This window comes from Octopus sinensis, linkage group LG1, assembly GCF_006345805.1.
Source record: "Octopus sinensis linkage group LG1, ASM634580v1, whole genome shotgun sequence".
Classification (NCBI taxonomy): domain Eukaryota; kingdom Metazoa; phylum Mollusca; class Cephalopoda; order Octopoda; family Octopodidae; genus Octopus; species Octopus sinensis.
Genome location: NC_042997.1, coordinates 86,239,132 through 86,266,499, shown reverse-complemented (window position 1 = coordinate 86,266,499; position 27,368 = coordinate 86,239,132). Strand labels below are relative to the sequence as shown.

General features: G+C 37.6%; 1 protein-coding gene across 1 annotated transcript in view; it reads right to left on the bottom strand.

The window, feature by feature from the left end:
- LOC115211044 overlaps positions 1 to 27,368 on the bottom strand; it is a 469,379-nt gene that overhangs the window by 2,295 nt on the left and 439,716 nt on the right. The window contains exons 4-5 of the mRNA XM_029779919.2: positions 14,173 to 14,370; positions 7,100 to 7,282 (exon numbers count right to left, since the gene is read on the bottom strand). Coding sequence (XP_029635779.1) covers positions 7,100 to 7,282; positions 14,173 to 14,370 — 381 coding nt within the window. The remainder of the gene's footprint in view (positions 1 to 7,099; positions 7,283 to 14,172; positions 14,371 to 27,368) is intronic.

Sequence of the window (27,368 nt, the reverse complement as noted above, 5' to 3'; positions counted from 1 at the left end):
TAAATTGATAAAAAAAAGGTTGTAGTAAAGATTTGCAATGACTATAGTGATATCTATATCTATTTATATATATTCTTTTCTTTTACTTGTTTCAGTCATTTAACTGTGGCCATGCTGGAGTACCACCATAAAGGATTTTTAGTGAAAGAAATCAATCCCAGGACTTATTCTTTGTAAGCCTAGTACTTATTCTATCAGTTTCTTTTGTTAAATTGCTAAGTTACAGGGAGGTAAACACACCAACATCGGTTGTCAAGTGATGGTTGGGGGCAAACACAAGACACATACATAAATATATACATACATATATATATGTATATATACAACCAGCTTCTTTCAGTTTCCGCCTATCAAATCCACTCACACTTGCCCAAGATACTATGTAGTGGAACTGAACCTGGAACCATATAGTTGGGAAGCAAGCTTCTTAACACATAGCCATGACTTTTGTTATTCTTTATTGGTTTCTGGTCACTGTGCACATTGCATCAAGTACCTAATGTTTTCTAGTGTAAGATCATAAAGAAATCCTCCGTGTGTGTGTGTGTGTTTGTTTCATTGGACATGTAGGAATGCATTAATAAGTTTGTTCTGGGCTTGATCCTACTACATTGTATTTTGGGCAATTATATTCAACCAAAGTCTCATGATCACACACACACACACACACACACACACACACACACACACACACACACACACACATTAAATCATTCATGCCATGATCGTTTTCACCTCTGCTCATCTTCAGGTGTTGTTATAGATTATTTATAGTTTTCAATCTATATAGAATGTCATCACCAAGCATTAAGTTAGTTATATGTAATGAATATTAAGTTATCTTATAGTTATGTGCAACAATAAATAAGAAAGTGAAATTGAAAAATATTTGTCAATATTCAGTGGTTGTTATATGAGATTATTTTGTATTGGTGTTACACTTTATAGTAAATGTAAGGAGAACACATATACATTGATTATTCAGCTTGTATTGTTGAAAGGAAGGTTTTCTACAATGTAAATTTTTGAATGCAATAGCAAGAACGTTAAACTATTTACTAGGCTCTGCTATTTGCATCGCTATCTTAACTATCCATCACCAGTGTTCTCTCTCACCAACTAACATTACCCCGCTGCTAACTAATGTTACCACCCCCTTATACACTACTACCTGTCACTCCTTCTCCTTTAGATTACTCATTTCTAGCATCCATTGCACTCTCTCACAAGTGGCCATTTCTATAACTAACCTTCTCCTGTAAACATGTAACTACCATTATTGTCTCTCATCTATTATATATATGCCTTTACTATTCCTCATAACTCCTCTAGCACTGTCTTTCCTATTTCCACACTGTAACCCAATCATATTTCCTCACTCTATACTGTCTCCCCACCACTCTTACTCAAGTTCATCAACTATAATCACTCCCACTCTCTTCTTTTCACACTATTAGTCATATGCTGAACAAACAGTGATAGCACAGAAGATTGTGGATCTTATCTTGCAGAGTACAAAGTAATCTCACTAATGCTGGTGCTATGATAAAATTGGTCGGTAAATGAGCAGAGACAGTGTAGGGCCAAGCAGACCCTTTAGACTTTTCCAAGATATGAAGATCCCTTTTAGTACTAGTGCCATGATAAAATACAAATCCAGCACACTCTGTGACATAGTTGGTGTCAGGAAGGGAATCTAGACATAAATTATACCAAAATAAAACACATGAATGAAGTGTGGTTGGAGGAGCATGCCTAGGATGGCTGTAAATCCAATTAAAAACCATCTTGAACTATGACAGCTCATTCAACCCATGCCAGCATGGAAAGCATGCATAAAATGATGATGATGATGATGATGATGATGATGATGATGATGATGCAAACACTTTTCTGTATAATTAACATTATAGTGATGTATTTGTTGTTCATCCTCTCTGCTTATTTAACAAATAAGTGTGATATTGGTTGTCTAATTGTCATTTAATTGCTAAACTTGATTTTAACACCATTAATCCCATACCATAAAACTAAAAGACAAATTATAAACAGGAAAAACTAAAAACAAAAAAAAAACATACATGAACTAGATGGAATTGAACCCTCACTCTCTAATCTGATAAAACCAAAGCTAAAATCCCTTTACTCTGCTAGAAACATTATTAGGAATTTAGAATAGTGCTTGTTATTTAGAGGAAAGGAAAATTTCAATAGGTTACTCATACAGTGGATTTCACAGGAGTTCCAGTTTTGTGTTGTTTCTAAAAATCTTTCAAAATTTAATTTCATTCTCTTATTTTTTTTTATGATAGAGATACATAAGAACAAATAAGAACCCTGTTTATGCTTGCCTGAGTTACTAGAAACAGCAGTCAAATCCTCCTAAAATCACACTCTGCTCTCTTAAAAATGAAGGCCACATGCAATAATCTAATCTGTGTGTCTGTAAAAGGGGAATAATAGGATGGTCACAATTTTAACACTTCATCACAGATCTGCAAATTCAGAGCCAATCTAGCATTAAATTGTGATTGCATTACAGTTGTGTGTGTGTGTGTGTGGGGGGTATTTCTGTATATTAGATTTAAGATATAATAGTCAACTTTGTAAATAAAAGAGAAATGAATAAACAAATACCAAAAATATTTCTTGTTCGTTCTGTTCAGAGTTTAAAACAAATGCACAACATGATGATTTTGATATTAATTTTATTGCTAGACATCACAAATTAAATTGAAATTAAAAAAAAACCCAAAAAACAAAAACAAACCAAAACATTAACAGAATTAACAACAGCAACAAAATAAACTTCAATTACAAGAATATCTGTAACAGAGTAAACAATAATAATGCACTGAAATGTTTGATTGCTTTTTAATTTACATGCTATTTTAAGTCATCAAATATTGCTGTATTATACATTTTGTGGTTTGTAAAGGAAAACTAAAACATGGAATGTTAAAAACAAAAAAATAAATAAAATTTGATTGTTTGGTTAAATGAATAAGAAAACGGGGAATATGAAGAAGAAAGGTGAAAATAATAATTAAATAAATATATAAAAATTTATGTATTTGATTGTCAAACAGATTGTTTGCTCTGATTTAAAATTTTAGACTTTCTGTCTTTAAAAAAGAAGTTAGTTCACAGAATAATTAAAAGAAACAAAGATGAAGAATGACTGGCCAGGTCAGGTTACAGGACCCCACATCTATGCCCTCCTGCTACTGTTCATATTGAGCACCCAAAAACTGGAGTCAAAAAGCGCCCACATCTTCAGGCTAAGATTGCCATAATTTTTTTATACAAACTATCTATCTGTTGTATGTTGCCTATATTCCATACCTAACAGTGCCTATGTTATTTTAACTTCATCAAAAAATCCATGGCACTGCAGAAGTGTGATTTGATCAGTCTATCTGATTTTCAAATGATGGTGAATCTCAGTTCTTTGTCCTCCTCTTCATCGTCTTTGTTCTTTTTGGAGGAGTGTCATTGTTGTTCAGTGGAACTTGTTCCTTTTAATGTATTTTAATTGTTTTATGTTGATTTTTCAGTTTTTGAATATTTTTCTACCTTGGAGTTTTCTTCAACAATTTGTGCTCTTTCTCCAGAAAACATTATTTCCTTTGCACTACTTTGTGATGGAGTTACGCTATACTTGCTACTGTTATAGGACAGGGTATTTATGTGCTAGGTTTTTAAGAGGGCAGAAAGAAATTTATACTGTTATTCTTGAATTTTTGACTGATAGTATTCTGGAAACTGAGGTCTGTAGCTCTTGTTGCTGTCTTGGTTTATCACCATTACTTTCCCTTTCCCTAAACTTTGTAGTTCTTCAGAGTAAGAGGTTCTGGAAAGGTTTTTACTTTGACAAATATACTAATTAGGTTTTTTACCCTGTATTGTAAACCTCATTACTCAGCACTTTCTCTGGAATGGATTTGTGGTCATACATGAACTGTGCCCAGTTGAAGGAGTAATTTTGATTTTGCTTGATTACATATCACCTCTCTTTAGATTTGTTTTAGCTACTTGCCAACAAAACTGATGACTAGCCACAAATCTCCATTGTTTCCAATGTCTGTTATCATCACTTTAGTAAAAGAAAAAAAATTCCTTTGGTAATGCTATATGGTCTATCTTCAGAGCAAAGTAAACATGTGTATGCTTTGAGAACTGACATGAATAATAATGATAACAATAATCCTTTCTACTAAAGGCACAAGGCCTGAAATTTGAGGGGAGGAGACTAGTTGATTACAACCACCTCAATGTTTCACTGGTACTTAATTTATCGACCCCCAAAAGGACGAAAGGCAAAGTTGACCTCAGCAGCATTTGAACTCAGAATGTAGGAATAGATGAAATATTGCTAAAAATTTCCCCCAGCATGCTAATGATTCTGCCAGCTCATCATCTTAACAATAATAATAATAATCGTGTGTATCATAGGCACAAGGCCTGAAATTTGGGGGAGGGGATAGTCGATTACATCGACCCCAGTATTCAACTAGTACTTAATTTATCAACCCTGAAAAGATGACCTTGGTGGAATCTGAACTCAGAACGTAGCAACAGGCAAAATACTGCTAAGCCTTTTGTCCAGATGATTACCTATCCAGATGTGGAGGCACAATGGCCCAGTGGTTAGGGCAGCGGACTCGCGGTCATAGGATTGCGGTTCCGATTCCCAGACCGGGCGTTGTGAGTGTTTATTGAGCGAAAACACCTAAAGCTCTACGAGGCTCCAGCAGGGGATGGTGGTGATCCCTGCTGTACTCTTTCACCACAACTTTCTCTCACTCTTACTTCCTGTTTCTGTTGTACCTGTATTTCAAAGGGCCAGCCTTGTCACTCTCTGTGTCACGCTTAATATCCCCGAGAACTACGTTAAGGGTACACGTGTCTGTGGAGTGCTCAGCCACTTACACATTAATTTCACGAGCAGGCTGTTCCGTTGATTCGGATCAACCGGAACCCTCATCGTCGTAACTGATGGAGTGCTTCCTTCCCCTTCCCCACCTATCCAGATGATGGTTGAGTGGACAATGCAAGAACAAATGACAAAAAAAAACAGGTATGAAATAGTAATAATAAGACTGAATTTCTAAGAAGAGATTAAGGCCTGTAATTCTGAGTGGAGATTAATTGGTTCTTTATTTTATCAACCTCAGAAAGATGATAGATCAAGTTATCCTTGGTAGGATTTGCACTCTGAACGTAAAAAAACCAGAAATACTGCTAAGCATTTTGTTCACGATCCTGCCAATCCACTGCTATTATCTTACATCAGTGAACATTTAGAAATTTGGGGAAGAGAAGTACTTTGGTAGAAATTGTCCTAAATACACAACTGGTACTTACTTTAACTCTTCTACTCTCCAAGATGGAAGACAATGTCAACGCCACCAAAGTTTGAACAAAAAATAATAATGCATGTGAAATTTATCTGTTTCAGCTGTCTTGAAACACAACTTACTAATGTGAAATATATTGGATCATCCCATAAATAATGCAGTTTTTCCAACTGTATGAACTAAAAGTCGGAGGGGGATGGGATAAACTATCTGTATCAACTTGCTATAAAAGCAGGTAGTAATTTTACCTTGTAGTTATTCTTAGTGCAAATTTTGAAGAGTGCAGTTCTATTTTAACATTTATTTTTTCAAAGCTATAATGGAAGTGACAAAGGAGCATATTCAGCATATTTTGCTTTATGAGTTCAATAAAGGCAAAGACGCAATGGAAAGTGTGAGGAATGTTAACACAGTATATGGGGATCGGACAACAAGTGTAAGCCAGTGTCCACAGTGGTTCCAGACATTCCGAGTTGGAAATTATAGCCTAGAAAAGTCTCATCCTGGAAGATCTGTAGAGTTTGATGAGGATGTCCTGCAAACCCTGGTGGAACAAAATCCCATCGTAACTGTTGAGGAACTAGCAGAAAAGCTTGGATTTGGTCATTCAACCAGTCATTTAAGTCAGCACTAGAACAAAATTGACAATCTTTGGTTTCAAGACAGAAGGTGTTCTTCCATCAGGATGATGTTTGGACACATTGAGTGAGGATAATATTTCAAAGGCTGGAGCAATTTGAATTGGAAACAATGCCCTACACACCATATTTGCTGGACATTGCCCCATCTGATTATCATTTATTCTGCAATCTTTAAAATCATTTGGATGGGAAAATATGAATTCTGTAAACAAGGTCAGAACAGTACTGGAGGATTATTTTTCAACACAGACAAGTGAATTTTAGAAGAGGGACCTTGTAAGTCTACCAGATAGATGAAAGAGCATTGTAGAAGATGAAAGAGGGTATATTTTGGATTTAAAAAAAAACTTTGTTTTAGTTTTGAAAAATAAAAGAGGTATAAAAACCTCATTATTTATGGGATGATCCAATATTTCTGCCATTAAAATTCAAATACATGCATCAAATGTTGTGTAATAATTAAGTTTCTGAAACCAGTTTACTACACATGCTTAATCAGTTCAAACTGTTAAGCCCAACATTCCACAGCTGATGTTATTTAGCCCCAGATTAGAGTTCTAACTGAGCAGATCTATGATTAAAGAAGGCATTTCTGTCCTTTTTTCCCCTATGTACACTGTATTTAGAGCAACATTATCCAATGTGTTCTGTGTTGTAAGACCTAACATAATTTGAGGGAGATTTTGCTGCTAGATTGATCAATCATACAGAGGTTCTCTTGCAACCTCTTATAGGCTGTAATTTCCGGCTTGGAGTTGCAAGAAATTCTTGTAGATGCTGTTATTAAAAGGTATTTCAACTGACTAGTGTGAGATAAACTTTCTACCAATTCACAAACTTTGGCTCTGTGAATATATATATCTGGAGGTGGATGGAAGAATCAGTCGGGTATCAGATACAATACCTTGTGATATTAAGTTATGCATTTTAAAATTGTGTTTGATTCCTGCCATGCTTGGCTTTGCTTTTCCCCATTCAAGGTTGATAAAATAGGAACTAGTTGCATACTGTAGTCAATATAATTGACAATAATCCTACTCCAAAACTTTGTGAGCCAAAATCTGGCACAAAAATAAAAAAGGAAAATGAATAACTAACCAGAGTCCCAGGAGACAGCCCGCATCGTGTACTTTTGAAAGTGACACACACAAGCCAGTACTCCAAGCAGTACTAAGATTACCATCACTCCAATGACAAGTTTCCTGAAGAGTTCGGGAAAGTTGTCTTTCCGTCGGGGTGGACGCTCTTTCTGCTCATCAATTTCATTTTCCGGTGTCCGACCTGAAAATAGAAGCATGCTTTTAATAATAATAACTCAGGTTATATCAAGAGATATATTTGATGCAAAACAACTGAATTAAACTTAGTGGAACTTGTAGGTTTTCAGAAATGACAAATATAACTTACTATAATTAACCATGTCTCTGGAATGGATGACCTTAAATTCTATCAAAACTCTTCTGCTTTAAATTTCTATTTAGATAATGTTGTTTAGAAAGAGCTCAACTCTCATCATGAAAACTTATGTTCAAAAACCATTCTACATTTAAAAATTTTATTTCTTAGGCACAATGTATCTAGAGCCTCAGTACTAATGTATCCTTCTTTTTTGTGTTTTAAAGATAGTAGAATGAGAGTTTGGTTCCTTTTTCTAATACACTGAGCAATGTCATAGATGTTGTCTTGTAAACAAATTACAGATTTTTACCTCCCTCTGATAGTTATTGTATTTAACATAACAAGTCTATAAGAAAGGTTTATTTTATGACAAATACTACAATAACTGGCTTATTAACAGTGTATGTACAATATGTAAGCATATGGATATGAAAGTAAACAGATCAACATAGAGACGGATAGGAACATAGGTTATATGAACAGACAAGCACACATACACAAATGAAGACTGAAAGACAAGACCATATATACACACACACTTTACTTCACACAAGGACACATATGGAGACACATGTCCCTACATATGGAGATGCACATCCATACATACAAACATGGTACATAGTTGCAAAACATACACACACACTTACACACATTTATACACACACACATATATATATACACACACACATGTCTGTGTGAGTGTATGCATGCATGCATGTATGTATGTATGTATGTATGTATGTATGTATGTATGTATGTATGTATGTATGTATGTATGTATGTATGTATGCATGCATGTATGTATGTACGTCTGTCTGTATGTATGTATGTATAGTATAACTGTAGGGCTCCAATTTCCATTACTCATAGTTACTTGCAAATGTAGAACCAACAGAGATTTAGTTAGTTAGTTAGTTAGTTAATTTGGCTCAAAAGCAAATAGCAAGGCCATGTAGGGGGACATGGAGTTAAGTACAGGGTGGTGTTCATGTAAAGAGTTCAGGCCACTTGAGGTCCAGGGAGGCTTTGAACAAAGCGGTCGTCGGCATCTTCACCATCTTGTCTGGCAGCTTGTTCCACGGATCCGCAACCCGGACGGAGAAAGCTCCTCTCCTTCGATTGAGATGAAATCGTCGCAGGTAGAGCTTTTCGGAATGACCCCGCAGCCGACGCTCCGGAGCAGGAGTGAAGAACAGCTCTTTCGAGAGGTTACACTTCCCGCTTATGATGTTGTGGGCGAGAATGAGATCACCACGGCGGCGGTGTTTTTCAAGAGAATAAAGGTCGAGCGTCCTCAGCCTTTCTTCGTAGGACAAATTTTTGAGACCATGAACCATGCGGGTAGCCAGCCTCTGGACTCTTTCGAGGTGCTGTATGTCTTTGAGGAGATAAGGAGAAGAGGCTTGAATCCCATACTCCAATATGGGTCTCACCAGCGTGACATAGAGTGGCAGGAATATGGCTGCTGTGAGCATTCCGAATGACCGTCGAATCAAAAACAGAATTCCGCGCGCTTTGTTGGCAGCATGGACGCACTGGGCCGAAGGCGAAAAGGAGGAATCCACCAAGATACCCAGGTCCTTTACCTGATCGGTCCTCTCCAGCAGCAGACGACCCGGCTTGAAATCAAGTTGAGTTGCAGGAGTAGAGCCGACAGGCAGATGACAGCACTTTGACACGTTCAGACACAGGTCCCAATCGTTAGACCACTTCCAAATTTGGTGGAGGCATCGACGAAGATCCTCTATACTACCGCGAGGAGCGACCAGTTTGATATCGTCGGCAAATAGAAGGGTGTGTTGCGTGAGGTCGTCGGGCAAGTCATTTATGAAGACTAAGAACAACAAGGGCCCAAGCACTGAACCTTGAGGCACGCCACTGCTCGCACTGGAGACGTCGGACCGCGAACCATTAACTTGAACTTGGAAGGAGCGATCTGAGAGGAAGGCACCAACCCATCGTACAATATCCGGATGGAAACTATATGCTTGAAGCTTGACAAGTAGTAGGCAGTGGTTTACCGAGTCAAAAGCTTTGGCAAAGTCCAATAAAATGATGTCAACAGCATCACTATCATCAAGGATGCGCGTCACCAATTCTTCCATTACTAGTAAGTTGGTCAAGCATTATATATATATCTACATATAAAAGCAAACATTTTACCTCACAGCGACATCTGTGTGTGTGTATGTATATGCATATATATATATATATATATATATATATATATATACATATATGTATACACATATACAAACATATATACACATGTATGGCTGTGTGGTAAGAAGTTTGCTTCCCAACCACATGGTTCTGGGATCAATCCCACTGTATGGCATCTTGAGCAAGTATCTTCTATTATAGTCTTGAGCCAATCAAAGCCTTGTGAGTGGATTTGGTGGACAGAAACTAAAAGGAGCCTATCATATGTGTATCCTTGTGTTCGTCTCATATCACTGCTTGATAACCAGTTGATGTCCCTGTGAAATAGCAGTTCAGCAAAATAGACTGACAGAATAAATACCAGTCTTAAATAATAAGTGCTGGGGTTGATTTGTTTGACTAAAGATTCTTTAGGGCAGTTTCCCAGCATAACCACAGTCTAATGACTGAAACAAGTAAAAGAAAAGATACAGTGAACTGCAAAAGAAACGTGATTTTTTCAAATATCATTTTTATATGGTAAATTCTGAAAATGTATTTCGGGAATGTAAGTGTAAATATTCCAAGACATGCTGGTTTATGGCTGAGACCCAAATTGCAGGTAACATTTCAACTTTCCATGGATGGTAGTTGCAAATAATTGTCATGAAAACCAAAATGCACATGCACCTCGTGGAGATTATGGGTATAAAAATCAACTTGAACCGTGTTCCTGAGATTTGTAATTTGGACGCATCAGGTATGATCCGATTGTCAGCAGTGTAGAGAGAACAAGCAATCAGCTGATTGCAAGCAGGGCAGCATGCCCTGGTTTTTGCAAAAGCTTACGATGTCCATGTCAGCACCATCTATTGCCTGCAACAGCGATACAACAACACCAACAGCACTGGATCGCTTCATCCACCTGCAACACCTCTGTGATCTCTTCAGACCGGCCAGCCTGACAATTTGTGTGACCAATGGCACTCAACAGCAACCCATCAGTGATGACACTGGCTGCCAACAACCTGCCTTGCCGTTCTCCTGCTCGAGGGCCTGTCCTCACAACCCAACACCACTACCAGGCATGATTACAGTGGGCTACACTGCACCAACATTGGTGGCATCAACAATGGAAGTCGAAAGTCTTCTCTGATGTGAGCTGGTACTGTGTTTCCACCTAGGATGGCAGAGTGAGGGTGTGGCGTAAGAGGGGTGAATGCTACAGGGATGCATGTGTCATAGAGCGAGAAGTGTGGGGTGGCCAAAGCATCATGGCTTGGGGTGCTATAGGCCTGAATCAGAGAACTGGGTCCCATATGTTCCAAAATGTTGGTGCAGGCAGAAGGAATGGCATCACAGTGCAGTACTATGCTGACCAGATCCTAAGACCTCAAATCATGCCCTTCTTCATGTGACACCATAGCCATGTGTTCCAGCAGGACAATGCTCCCTCCTACACAGCCAGGGTCACCATGGACTTCCTGCATCAGCACAACATCAGAACCATGCCATGGCCGGCTCTCAGCCTGGATTTGAACCCAATTGAACACCTGTGGGATGAAATCCAGAGACGGCTGAACCAGGTGGTCCCAAGGCCAACAACTCACATGGAACTGGAGGCAGCTTTCCTCAGGATGTGGGCACAGGTTCCAATGGCTTTTGTGAACCGCCTCATGCACTCCATGTACCAATGATGTATGGCTGTTTTGAACACCCAGGGAGGACATACATGCTATTGAACATGTCATGCTCTACAATCTTGATGTGCTGGATCCGTCCACTACCAGAACACATGACAATGACCCATAGACTGTGGTCAAAGTGCATCCATGAAATTGACTTCATCAGATTTATCAAAATTTGTCTCTGACATAAGGAAATTAAAACATATTTCACATTCACACACGTCACATGTTTCTTTTGCAGTTCAGTGTAGATGTGTGTGTGTGCTTGTTCATGTGTGTGTGAGTAAATAAATACATACACATACGCACACACTAGTATATACATATGTATGAGTGCATATACATGTAGACAGATTTTTCATGGCCTTCCTGTCATTTATTCTCAGCTTTTTACAAGCAACATAAATATTTCCTCATGGCTAGATATATTTTTGTTCATTTACAACTATTACATGATATCAAGACAGGGTGACACAAAGAAGCACACATACAAATAATGGGCTTCTTTCAGTTTTCAACTATCAAATCCATTCACAACGTTTTGTTGAGGTCAAGTCTATTTTAGCAGAAGAAACTTACTCAAGCTACCATGCAATAGGCCTGAACTCAAAACCACATTGTTGGGAACACACTTTTCAACCATACAGCCATGCCTCTATGCTTACAATATGGATACAAACACATGTCTCTAAGTTCAATATACATACATACACACATAAAGATATTTAGGCTTAAGAATAAGTAATGATTTCTTGAAATCAGGAACATTAAATCATAACTTAACCATTAGACTGAGAGAGCAGACAACATTGAACATGCATATATGTATAATGAGTCAATAATTTCAGTGATACAGCTACCTTAATATTGTAAAACAGAGACATTGCAGTGAAATAAAGGAACTGGATGTCATATTTTCAAGTTTCATTGATTCAAAGATTAAGTAACAAATATGGTCAGTTCTTGAAAATGACAGACTAGATATTATTAAAGACAAGACATAAATATAATGTAAAATTTCAATATTTCAACTGAATTGGTTAGTTGGAGAATAACTCAGAAGGAAATTGCCACGTCTTGTGCCTGAACAGAAAATGGTTTGTGAATACATCTGTTGCTAAAGAATAGCTTTAAGTTGGCAATTAATGTTAATTTCTATTGAAAGAGATAAGAAACACAAACAGAAGAAATATAATAGACATTTATAAATCATTTATAAATTTCATCCTTCGGGACTTCTCAGAATATGTAATCTTTTGGAGTTTAGAATCACAAGGATGTTCATTACAACACTCTCTTTCTCTCTCTGTCTATGTATGTTTATGTATATGTATACATATGTGCATGTGTATCTGTGTATTTCTTTACACTTGCTCTCAAAGAAAGTCACTTGCTACAGATGATATTTTTGTTGTTACTTCTTCCATTGAAAAGTCATCTGCTTAACTTTGCATCTTTGAGAACATGTGGGATAATGGTTTCATTATTAGAAAATTTGTAAAACTGGCAAGCGTAAGTGCCTGAATAATATATATATATATATATATTTATTCTGTCTTTGTCAATAGTTTTAAATTACATTTGTTTACTTTTGTATCTCCACTCTGTGTCATTTTGTTTGCTTGAGCCCTAATTCCCCACAAATTTTGTGGGTGCTACTGATATGCAAAATTTTCAGTTATCATTAAAGGCATGAAACTATGTATTAATATTTTGGTTGATAACTGAAGAAGAATTAAGATCCTTCAGTGTCTGTCCTACGTGTACATTTTTTAGTATTTATTGCATTTTTCATTTATTGAGTAACTGAATGCCACACATCCCGACTTTTGTTAACAGTAAGTTTTTATATATTTTTTGTGACTCTCCTTTCTTTCTTTCTCTCTTGTCCTCATATTCCTTTTCTAACACCCCAACTTCCTCTCTTCCTCTCTCACCCTCTCACTTATAATTGTAGACTTTCTCCCTTCTTTCCTTCCCTGTTCTCTCTGCAACTCTCTTTCTCCCTCTCTCTCATCTTCCTTCCCCTCTGTCTACTGCCCACATGTGACTTGTGACTAATTTTCCCATCTCTCTGCCTTTTGTCACCAGACACTTAGCTTGCTGGTCAATATCTATCTATTCTCTGGCTATTTCACTTTCTATATCCATTCGGGATTTCCTCTAGGCATTAACCATCATTTTCGTCTGTTTGGCCGAAAAGCTGTATGTATTCTGTCTTAGTAAATCATTTGAAAGGCTGGAGGGTATATCAGCAGAAAGAGTAATACAACACTTTGCAAATATCTCCTTCGAGTAAAATCACCAATAGAAGAGAATATTACCAAAGATTGTGTGTACTCCATCCCATGCAGCTGTGGTAGGTTATACAAAGGTGAGACATGCCTCTCAAAATAAGGGTAGACAAACATCACAAAGATGTGACATGAGAAGATATTGATAAATCAGGTATAGCTGATCATGTATAGTAAAATGGAGACCACCTCCCCCTGAGGAATTGAAACTGCAATCTCACATTTGTGAGTGAAACACCCTAAACACCAAACCATGCGTCCTCATACTTCTACAAGTGTTTATTTTATAAAAAACTTTTGTAAGTTAATCAAAACTACTTTTCTTCTCCAGTTTTTTATTATCTCAAAAACACCTAACGCATGTGAAAGGATACTAGTCAACATAATTTGAAGAAATAGCTTTGCAAATATTTGTGCAAACTTTAATATTTCCAGAAGTACAAAGAGAAACATTAAAAACCAGTTTCCACATCCTAGGTGCAATCCCATGGTCAGTCATGACTGAAGGGGGTTTCAGCATATACGAGCCATAAAGGAAACTAGAACTACACTTAGAACTACATATACTTTCTCAATTTATTTATATGTCTGTAGGGATGGAGAATAAATCACTTGAAATAGAATCTGTAAATAAAACAAATGAACTTACAACCAAACTCATCGGACCCATCATAGCAGTCTTCTTCGCCATTGCAGCGTTCATATATGCTGTGATAACAGCGCCTGCTATCTGCACAGGGAACTTCTGGATAGATGCATTTTATCTGTCTGTGAGGAGGTTGAGCGATTCTTAGAATCACTTGGTTATTGTCTGTGGTATTCCTCTTCAAACGATGCTGGATGGTACCTGCAATAAAAGAACGGTACAAAAATAGTTAAAGTTTGAAATGAATAGAATGAAGGAGAGACATAAAAGAGGGGATAGAGTAAATGAAAAGGAAAATGCAGAGAGAAAAATAGAGACAAGAGATTGATTGAGTTTATCATTTCAAAGCTTATTTCATGTTCTCATATACCCAAAGCAATTTGTATCGAAACCTTTTGTGCTTTTATCATAAAAATATATTACCTCTGCACAAACACAGATACTTTAAGAGTCATTGTAAGCTATTTGTACAATCTGTAAGCAACATGTTAAATTTGGCACTTTGTTGACTTTATTTCCTTTTCAAGTATTCCATATATTTGTTAGTACCACTTGCTTGACCATGGCAACTTTCTATCAAAATGAAACTTTCTACATATGAGCCTAACTATCTCTTAAGGGTTAATAGAGCAAGTATTTCCTTACCTTCACAGAAATATGTGTGATTTGAGTAAGATTTGACTGCTTTTTCCGGCAGATTGAGCAACCATATGGGCTCATATAGAAACAACGTATAATTGATCAGTATTTTCTTATTTTGCAGTCTTGGGTTCAATTCTTTCCATAAGCTTCAAGCAATTAATAGGATATTATGGCAGTGTCCCTCTCTTATATTTTCACATGCAAAAAATGGGTCTTTCATAGATACTCAACAATTTAATAGGGTCTAAAACTAACTATCATCATTGCAACAATACATGGGTATTGTCACTGACAGTTTATGGACGTGTTTCTTCTCATAACTGTATACTCTAAAAGTACTTCTGTAGTCCATTGGGCTGGTGCTTATCTCTTGGTTATCTTTCTATATAGTTGTGACTGGTGTGGTAAGAGAGCTTGTGCTCATGGTTAGACTTAGGTTTGGAACATGTCTAACTAAAATGAATGTGATCAGATGTGGCAAGGTCAAATCTGTGTATGATAGATGATTATCAATCCATTCTGGCAATTTCTTGCTCATTTACTAGGAAACTGGCAGGAAAGCTAGCGACTATATGTTCTACAGGCAATCTTGGAAACTAGCAAAGTTGGGTGATGTGCTTGTAATAGCAATGGCTTAACTTTGAACCATGAGATCAGTTAAATCTAGGAATGTTTCCATGCATTGAGATAACATAAAATGAATCTGTGAACTGGGTTTATATTCGACCAGCATCCTTCAGTTGCAATGAGTCTGTTGGAGTTAATTAGGCGTTGTTTATCCTTCAGGATAGTTTGAGTTTTGGTAGCATCTCTGGGGCTAGGTAGGAGACCTATATAGGCTAGGATTGAACTGCCATGTGACACTTGGCAGTGGCATGTATATGAATAACAAAGGAAAAAAACAAAACAAAAAAAAATTCCAAGGTAGCTTCTTACTATTTTGCTAAGAGTAGATGAGGAACAGATCTCTTTCTAATTAGAATACCAATTTATTTCAGATAACTTCCCCAGGAGGAATTTCATTAAAAGCTAATGTGTCACAAATAAATTTTGTAGTGCAACCTACTGAATTACTATTCTATAGAGTCAATCTACAATTAAATCAACCCAGCTGCTCAGTTTGTCCCTGTCACCACTCAGGATTGATTAGTTGATCAAATGTAGCAGCCATGTTGCTCTTGGTACCCAACTGTTCTGTTTCATCTGATGTTAACAAGCTTCCTCTGCTGAAACATGCAACCTAACTTCAACTCTTGAGTTTGAATAGCAGTTGAGTTATATATAAAATCAATAATAATAAAGGGGAAAATTAATTAATCAATTAATAATTAATAATTTTACCAAGTAGTTCGGTATGTTAAAAGAACCATTATCGGTAACCTTATACAAAAATTTTATAATTATAAGCATAATTATAATTAGGGTTCAGCAAAATTGCTTCACCACATACCGAAATTTAGAAATAGCAGTTAGATATTATTCCACTACCATAAGATATCTCCCAGATGAGATATCTTATGGTAGTGGAATAGTATTTAACTGCTATTTCTAAATTTCGGTATATGGTGGAGCAATTTTGCTGAACCCTAATCATAATTATGCTTATAATAATTGAATTTATATATATATATATATATATTGTTGTGTCTGGGGAGAGTCATTCTCTTTTAGTGCCTTATTATTTAACACAATCACTGGTAAAATTTCCACTCATTTTTCCTAAACTTATCATTGCATCTTGCAACCTTTTCAATGGTCATTGACTGTCCGTTATCCGAGCTGTGTTCTTTTTGTTTGTTTGTGTGCATGTGTGTGGGTCAGTGTGTGTGCGCATACACACATGTATGTATGTAAGTGTGTGTACATTTGTATGTATGTATTCTGCATATTCATATGCTTGTGTTTGTGTGTGTTTACATGTGTGTGTGTGTGTGTGTATGGGTTTTTGTGACTATGTACTGCGTCTGTATGTATAGATATGTATCTCCATTTGTATGGATGTGTGTCTCCATATGTGTCCTTGCCTGAAGTGAAGTGTATGTGTATATGGTCATGTGTTTCAGTCTTCATTTGCATATGTGTGTGTATGTGTGCTTGTCTGTTCATATTACCTATGTACCTGTTCATCTGTATGTCTATCTGTTTACATTTATATCCATTTGCCTACATACATGTGCATATACATTTATGCATATATATATATACACACACAATAAATTTTATCCAAGCACCTAAAGGACCCAACCCTCAGACAAATACAGGAGTATGTCCTCATAAATGAAACAGTACTAAACAGAAAGTATGCATAGTAGGTAATCATAATCTCATACTAGCAGTTTATATTTATATACAGGTAGAATAGTTAGTGGGCTGTTATGTAGATGTATATATGTGGGTGTGTATATATGTATATGCACGTAGGCAAATGGATATGAATGTAAACAGACAGACATACAGACGGACAGGTACATAGGTAATTGGAAGCACTCCGTCGGTTACGACGATGAGGGTTCCGGTTGATCCGAATCAACGGAACAGCCTGCTCATGAAATTAATGTGTAAGTGGCTGAGCACTCCACAGACACGTGTACCCTTAACGTAGTTCTCGGGGATATTCAGCGTGACACAGAGAGTGACAAGACCGGCCCTTTGAAATACAGGTACAACAGAAACAGGAAGTAAGAGTGAGAGAAAGAGTGGTGAAAGAGTACAGCAGGGATCACCACCATCACCTGCCGGAGCCTCGTGGAGCTTTAGGTGTTTTCGCTCAATAAACACTCACAGCGCCCGGTCTGGGAATCGAAACCACGATCCTATGACCGTGAGTCCACTGCCCTAACCACTAGGCCATTGCGCCTCCACACATAGGTAATATGAACAGACAAGCACACATACACATACGCAAATGAAGACTGAAACACATGACCATATACACACACACTTCACTTCACACAAGGACACATGTAGAGACACATATCTACACGTATGGAGACACACATCTATACATACAGACACAGTACATAGTCATAAAAACCTATACACACACTCAGACATGCACACACAAGGAGACAGAGGTACACACACACAGACATAAAAACAGACAAACATGCAGAATACATACATACATGCAAACGTACACACATACATAAATACATACACACTTACATGCATGCATACATACATACATGTGTATGCACACACATACACACACTGATCCACACACATGCGCACAAACATACAAAAAGAACGCAGCTCAGATAACGGACTGAGTTAACAACTATTGAAAAGGATGCAAGATGCAACAAAAATTTTAGAAAAATAAATAAGTAAATGAGTGGAAACTTTACCAGTGAATGTGTTAAATTATAAGGCACTAAAAGAGAATGACTCTCCCCAGATACAACAAAATATGCTTCAACACACGAACTCACATAAAGAATCTTGCAAACCAAATCCCAAAACGAAATATATATATATATATATATATATATATATATATGCAATGGGCTTCCATGGTTTCTGTCTACTAAATTCAGTTGCAAGATATTGGGTAACCTGGGGCTACAGTAGAAGACACTTGACCAAGGTACCATGCAATGGGACTGAACCTGAAACCATGGTTTGCAAAATATGAACTTAACCACTCAGACATATGTATTTTAGCTTTTTCTTTTGCAGTATTATGATACTTAAATCAATAGTATTAACATGCTCCAGTCACACACGAGTGCATGCAAACACATATTTCTTACTGTTTTTGGTGGTGATGATGGCAATGGGTTTGGGTGATTAGGTTAAAAGCAGAATTTCTTTTTTTAACCCATTAACTTGGGTTGCAGCACGAGTGCAGTGCTAGTAAACAGCAGAAAGTGGCACTTGGTACAATTCACCAGCACCAGCATCACAACCACCATTAACATCATCATAATTGCCTCGGTGATTCTCTGAGTGCCAGTCAACTCCATTATAATGAAAGCGATTATGTTTAATGAAGCTGTTGGTGTTGTACCGATCATCAGTTCACTACTATTGCTGCCACTACTGCTTGCCAACACCACTCCACCCCCCATCATGACTGTCATCATCATTATTATCATCATTACTATTGCTTCTAGTATTATTATCACTACTTAACCATATTCATCATGAGCATATATGAGTCAATGCGGGAGACCCTAGGTGGACCTGCTAGAAATAACAATCATATCTCCCTCAAATCACAGTTCACCATCTTAAAAAAATAGAGAAACACACTGGATGGAATAGCCCTATTAAAGAAAAAAGGGATTGTTTTCACAGTTGGAACACCTTCAATGATAGATCTTCTGGATCAGGGCATACTGGTGGGAGCTAAACAACAACTTATTTGTCTCTGCTTTCAAAATCAAACAAATATGGTTTCCTGCTTTATTATTTCTCTCCTAAATAACCAAAGATCAAAATTATAAAATCCCAACCCATAAAAAATATGACTTATCTCCTTCACAATCTAGCTTCAACTTATGCCACATAAAAAGCACCCAGGTACACTCTGTAAAGTGGTTGGCATTAGGAAGGGCATCAGGCTGAAGAAATCAAGTCAAAGCAAACTATGGAACCTGGTGCAGCCCCTGTCAAGCTGTCTAACCCATGTAAACATGATAAATGGATGTTAAATGCTGCTGCTAATGATTTATATAAAATATAATCTATGTTCTCACTCAGTCTATGAGTAATAGCAACCAAATCTCCCTCAAATCAAAGTCAACTGTCTCAGCACTTTTATGATTACATTTTTAACAAGTATATGTTGACTTCGTGTTTTAATTTTCAAAATAATCAAGATTAATGAGATGTTTGGTGAAACAATTAACTTTTAACTTAATAATAAAAGACAAATGTTTTATTGATTGAAATCTAATACTATCTGTTGTATAATAGCTTCTTGCCTTGCCTCTTCAACTCCTGATAGTCACAGAGGTATTGTTGTAACATACAGTGTGTTTTAAGTATTTAAACTTGGCAAAGCACATCTCTTTTCAGACCTGACCACAGCCAATGTCTTTGAGAGAGAGTGAGGGGAGAAAAAAAAGAGTTGGTGGGAGAAAAAGGGAAAGAAAAGACTGGAAGACTTTAGCACTGAATTACTACTTTACTTAATGACCCAAAAATAATGAAAGGCAAAGTTGACTTCAGTGGGATTTGAAACCAGGGTGCAGAGAGCCAGAATGAATACTGTTTAGCATTCTGTCTGATGATCTCTTGATTCTACTCAATTTACTATCTTCAATGAACAAATTGGCAAGGTTTGAGATCTTTAATAGAAGCAGTACTGGGAAGGTTGACATTAATTTGGTTAAAAGGAGTAACAACAGAAAGGAAGATAATGTGGTAATTCCACTGTCTGAGGAAGCAAAAACAAAATAAATCAGATGGTCACAGCTTGAACATGACTGATCATGTGTGTTCAACCAGGACCTGTCTTGAGAGGAACAACAACAAGAACAATAATAATTCAGTAAGATTAACTAAGAGTGGATGTTCTGAGATGGTAGAAATCAATAAAATAAGTAAAGAAATCAGTAAAATAAGTAGGAAAAAATAGAGAGAAGAAAAAGAGATAATTAAAGAATGAGAAAGAGAGAATTTCAAAACCTCAGACAGTGGGAGAACCCCAAATATTTTATCTAAATAAAGGGCTCTGTCTTAACTAGAAACATTTAGAGATTTTCACCACCTTATGGCAAACTTAACATATATCAACTATATATATCAGCTATATATATACATCAGCTATATATATATATATATATATATATATATATATACATACATATATATTTACATTTTACCTGAATGTCAAACCAATACATTTTGTTTGTTGCTCCTTCACCTGTCTGTCTTTTGTTTTTTGTACATCTGAACTATATATTCCATATATATATATATTATATATATATATATATTATATATATATATATTATCATCATCATTTAACGTCCGTTCTCCATGCTGGCATGGGCTGGATGGTTTGACTGGGGCTGGCAAGCTGGAAGACTGCACCAGACTCCAGTTTGATTTGCCATGTTTCTACAGCTGAAAGCCATTCCTAACGTGAACCACTCAGAGAGTGTAATGGGTGCTTTTACATGCCCTCAGCATTGGTGCCATTTGTGTGACACCAGTATCTGCCACGACTGTGATTTTTCTCGGCTTGATGTGTCTTCTTCTGAAGCATGACATTATGCCAAAGGTCTTGGTCATTGCCTCCATCAGGCCCAGCACTCGAAAGGTGCTTTTTACGTGCCAGTTATGTAACAGCATCATCGACCACAACTATGATTTCACTTGGCTTGACAGGCCTTCTCAAACACAGCATATTGCCAAAAGTTTTGGTCACTAGTCATTGTCTCTGAGGGAGAGGTTCTTTATTGCCAGAAAAGGCAGGAGTTCTCTGAACTTTGCCCAGCCTATTCTTATTCTTACAGCTACGGTCTTGGAGCATTCACGTCCACTACTAACTTGGTCACCTAGATAACAGAAGCAATTTACTACTTCTAGCTTACCCCACTGGCAGTTGGAGTTTATTTTCTGTACATTTTCAGTGTTTATTGTACCAGTGCACCTTCTACATACAAAAGCTATTTTCCCTGTTAACTTTTCTCTGATATTGCTGCACCTTTTATGTGTCCAAAGCTTACACCTGATGCATCTTATGGAGCTTCTAGCTACACCTTTTCTACAGATTGAGCAGGGCCCTCTACCTGAAGGGATTTGTGATTTGTCTGCCTTCCTACTTACTAAGACTTTGGTTCTTGCTAGGTTAACTCTAAGGCCCTTCAATTCTAGACCTTGCTTCCATACCTGGCACTTCTCTAGTTCTGGTAGTGATTCAGTAATAAGAACAAGGTCAACAGCATAGAGGAGTTCCCAGAAGTAGCCTGTCTCAAATTTCTCTGTTACTGCCTGGAAGACTATGATGAACAAGGAGCGGGGTGTGAGCACTGATCCTTGGTGAACCCCTACTTGTACCCTGAATCCTTTGCTGTATTTGTTGCCAACCCTCACCTTACTGGTAGTGTCCCTGTACAAAGGCTTTTTCCAAGTCAACAAAAGCCAAGTACAGAGGTTTATTTCTGGCTAGGTGTTTCTCCTGCAGGTGCCTTACCAGAAATATAGCATAAGTGGTGCTTCTCCTTGCACAAAACCAAATTACATCTCATCTGGACTAACTCTCTCTCTCTAATTAGTTGGGCTATGACTCTCTTCATAACTTTCATCACCTGATCCAACAATTTGATACCTCTGTAATTATTTCTATCTAAGACATCTCCTTTACCTTTGTAGCAGTTGACCAAGGTACTGCTACACCACTTACTGGGTATGGCTCCTTCATGAACCACCTGATTTACAATACAGGTGACTAGACCATATTTTAAGCATCTCAGCAGTGATTCTTGAAGGGTTGGGGGCTTTCCCTCTCTTCATATCCTTAATCACTTTATATACCAAGATACCATAGATTTGCGCAGCTAGTTCCTCATTTGGGTCAACATTTGGCAGATTCTCCTCCTCCCATTCACTCTCCATGTTCAGCAGTCTTTCATAATGACATTTCCAAGCCTCTCTCTTTGCAGAATCATTAAATGCAAGTGCACCATTATCCATGTAGACACATTTCTCTCCTATGACATCACAATTTTCTCTCAGATACTGTCTTGCAATCCAAAACACTTCAGTTCTTTAGTCCTCATGTCATTGAACATAGGCAAAATACTTCTTTTCTGCTTCTCCCTTGGGTAACTATACCTGTCCCTTAGCTTCCCTTCTGGCTATTTGATACAGTTTCCTGCTACCCCAACTCTTCCAGGCCTTCCAGGCTAGTTTCTTTGCTCTAATGGCCTTGTCTACAGCGTTGTTCCCCCACCATGTCACACTAGGTTTGGATGGGACTTTGCACCAGCTGCATATATATATATATATATGGCTCAGTGGTTAGAGTGTTGGGCTCACAATCATGAGGTAGTGGATTTGATTCTCAGACTGGGCTGTATGCTGTGTTCTTGAGCAAGACACTTTATTTCATGCTGCTCCACTTCACTCAGCTGTAAAAATGAGTTGCGACATCACTGGTGCCAAGCTGTATTGGCTTTTGCCTTTCCCTTGGATAACATTGGTGGTGTGGAGAAGGGAGGCTGGTATGCATGGGTGACTGTTGGTCTTCAATAAGCAACCTTGCCTGGACTTGTGCCTTGGAGGAGAGCTTTCTAGGTGGAATCCCATGGTCATTCATGGGATTATTTGTATAAACTTTCCCCCAATATTTTTGCTATTCATTCTGTGAGGATTATAACATACTTATTTGATATACACTTGGATTGGCAAAGAGGCTTCTGAATAATTGACCAAAGAATAACTTATCATTCTTTGGCCAATTAAAAGGTCTAAAATAGGTTGGGAAAAGTTCAGAGAGCTTCTACTTCTGCTGGTAACAAAGGGTTTCTTGCTCAGAGTGAATGGCAGACTGTATGATGCCTGTGTGTGAACAACCGTGCTACACAGCAGTGAAACATGGGCTGTGATTACTGAGAACATGCATAAGCTTGTAAGAAATGAAGCTAGTATACTCCACTGGATGTGTAATGTCAGTGTGTAGGCATGACAGAATGTAAGCATCCTAAGAGAACAGTTGGAGATAAGAAGCATTAGATGTGGTGTGCAAGAGAGATAACTGTGCTGGTATGGTCATGTGATACGTATGAATGAGGACAGCTGTGTGAAGAAGTGTCACACTCTAAATGGTGGAGGGAACCTGTGGAAGAGGTAAACCCAGGAAGACATGGGATGAGGTAGTGAAGCACAATCTTCAAATGTTGGGGCGTGCAGAGGCAATGACAAGCAACAGAGATCTTTGGAGATATGCTGTGCTTGAGAAGACTCTTCAAGCCAAGTGAGATAGTAGTTGTGGCTGGTGCTGGTGTCATGTAACTGGCCTGTTAAAAGCACCCTTCAATTGTTGAGCAATATACTGTGCTTGTGAACCTGTTGAACCAAGTGAAATTGTAGTTGTAGCTGATGCCAGTGCCATCTGATTGGCACCCATGCTGTTAGCATGTAAAAGGCACCATTTGAACATTGGGCCTCATGGAAGCAGTGACATAAAGCCAAGTGAGACTGTAGTTGTGGCTGATGCCAGTGCTGCATAACTAGCCCATTGAAAGCACTCTTCAATAGTTGGGCAATATGCTGTGCTTGTGAAGATCTGTCAAACCGAGTGAAATCATAGTCATGGCTGATGCCAGTGCCGTTTGATGGGCACCTGTGCTGGTGGCACGTTAAGAGCACCATTTGAGTGGTGGGCCTCATGAAGGCAGTGACAGGTGAACAAGACCTTTGGCAATATACTGTGCTTGTATAGACCTATCAAACCAAGTGAGACCATAGTTGTGGCTGATGCTGGTGTCAGGTCATTGGCACCCATGCCAGCGGCAGGAAAAAACACCTACTACACTCTCAGAGTGGTTGGCATTAGGGAGGGTATCTAGCCAAATCAGATTGGAACCTGGTGCAGCCCTCTCCCCCAGCTTACCAGTTTTCAGTCAAACCATCCAACCCATGCCAGCATGGAAAGTGGACGTTAAGTGATGATGATGGTATATATCATATATTTTTACCCTTGTCATTATAATTTTTATGTCTGTTTCTTTTTAATTTTTTTAATAGCTTTTTGTAACTGTTTATATCTTCATCTTGGAAGCTTTGTCACATTGTAATCATGTTCTTCTGTTTCTTCAATTTCTTTTGATTTTTCTTTTTGTTTTCTCTTTTTATTCCTGATGTTTTCTGTAGTTTTTTATTGATCTGTTATCAGATTCAATAATGACTGTGCTCTTGTTTATTTGTATTTGTTGTTAAGTTACATTTTTTATCAATTTGTGTTTTTGTTTCATTTTGATTTTTCTAAATTAAATCTTAGATTAAATTTAGTCATTCATCTTTCATTTCTTCCAAACAGACAGATTTAGGCACCCTTCCTCCCACACAGAGAAAAGCAATAAGGGGAAACAAACAGCTTTACAATTATTCATTTCTTTTGGTTTCATATTCGTTTTTCAAAACTGGCATGAGTTAGACAAAACTTGTTGAGATAGATTTTTTGGTTGCACATCCATTTTTCCGAACTGACATGGGTTAGGCAAAACTTATTGAGGCAGATTTTCTATGTTCAGATGCTGTTCCTATCACTAATCCTTATTTGTTTTCTAAATAAGCTACTAGGGTGTGAGGGTGGTTTTATAGACTACAGCCTTTAAAAGGCAGGGTACTCCCAGTAGGCAGTTGGTAGGTTTTTGGTAGTTACAGATTGGGGCATGGGTGAAAGCTTGGTAGGTGTGTGTTTGGCAGAAACATTAGCATGCTGGGTGAAATGCTTAGCAATATTTCATTTGCCTTTATGTTCAGAGTTCAAATTCTGTCATGGTTGACTTTGCTTTTCATCCTTTCAGGATTGATGAAATAAGCACCAACTGAGCACTGTGGTTGATTTAATTGACTTAGTCCTTTACCCAAAACTGCTGGCCTTGTACCAACTGTTGAAACCAATATTTGATCCTTGTCTTTAAATATAGGGTAAAGACTCCCTTCGGTCATGAATGACCATGGGATTCCACCTAGAAAGTTACCCACTAGGCAAGATTGTTTATGGAAGACCAGCAGTCACCCATGCATACCATCCTCTCCTCTCCACACTACTGATGATATTCAAAGGAAAGGCAAGGGCTGATACAGATTGGCACTAGTGATGTTGTAATGGGAAATAAAGTGTTTTGCTCAAGAACACAATACACAGCCCAGTCTGGGAATCGAACTCACTACCACATGATTGTGAGCCTGATGTTTTAATCACTGAGTCATGCACCTTCACACTCTTTATATATATATATATATATATGGAAAAGGGTGAAGTTGTTAGATTGTAAAATGAGATAACTTGAGCTATTGATTCCAGTTCTGTGTGCTGGGGTTTTGGATTATTATATTGACTCCAGTCCTTATTTTTAAGTCTATCACTTATTTTATCAACCTCTGTTTGGTGAGTTGCTAAGTTATGGGACATGAACATAGAGATGCATGCACATAAACACACACATGATGGCTTCTGTACAGTTTTGTCTTCCAAATTTTACTCCCAAAACATTGATTAACACAAGACTATTGTAGATAGTATTGGTATCAGGTTCACTCGGTCCACACACAGTGGGACTAAACCCCAAACTACATGATTGTGAAGAGAATGTCTTAGCCATACAACAGAATTTTTTCCTTTCTATTTCATTGGTAGGTGAATAAGGAGTTTGTATCAAATGAAATATTAACATGAAGACTGTTTTTTTTGTCTTTTATAAGTTAGTGACGGAAGGAAAAGGCAACAGATATGATAATTGCAGGTCATACCAGATTAGTAGTATTGTTGTAATTGATGATCATTTAAAATGAAGAATACTAGCAACAAAGGGAAATCTATCAGTGTTCTCAACAGCTAATCAGGAAGTATTTTAGGCTAGATGATAACCAGGACAGAGGTATTGCATAAGGAAACAAAGTAAGGTGGAGACAGTTGGTTGGTGGAGACAGTTGTTTGGTGAAGACAGCTGTTCCTGGGTGCAGGTGTGAAGAGGAGCAAAAGCTTCTTCTGGTCTGTCATGGTTGGAGAGTCAAAGGTGTCTTTTGTCTGTATGAACTTTTGCTATGCCACTGAATTAGGATAAGAATGATGAAAGCGAACATTTTATTGTTTAGTTTTTTGCTGGCTAACTCTGAACAGATGAATGTCCAAAGGCATTCCATCTATGACCATCTTGACATTTTCCTATGTGCAGAAAATCCAGGACCATGTTATCCAATGATCACATTAGGGTATAATATGAGACAGATTTAGTCACTATTTCAAGCATTATAAACAACCATGTAGAAGTTCACTCAATGGCTTTGAAAGCTATGATAATGAGGGATGATGCTGAGGATGGCAATAAATAATGATAAAAGTGGATAACAGAGGTAATAACAACAACATCTAAGATGATCACTGATGATGATCATCATCATCCTCATCATCATTGGCCTTTTCACTGCCCCTCCCTCCATCCAATAATTTTGGCTTGCTTTCCAGATTTTATTTGCACAGTCCAAGTGAAGAACGATAAATAAAGGATAAAATGAAAATTATACATGCAGATGGCAGAGAGATATAGATAGATAGAGAGAGAGAGGTGGGGGACAAGGTGATAAAAAGAGAATAAAGAGAGTAAGAGAGGAGCAGAGAGCAGGGGGTTTGAAAATTAGAGAGAGAGAAAGAGAAAGTAAGCATGTGGGTGGAAGGATAGGTCAGATGGGATTGGGTGGCAAATAGAGATGCACAAAATAGATTCTGCACATGCACTCAGACAGAGTGCCAACACTTGCACACTAGCTGCACTTGCACAATAAACCATTTCAGGAATAAATATAATGGAGTAAATTGCCAAGAAAAATTTGGCTCCAATTTAGCTAAATCTGAAAATAAAACAATGGGAAAGAGA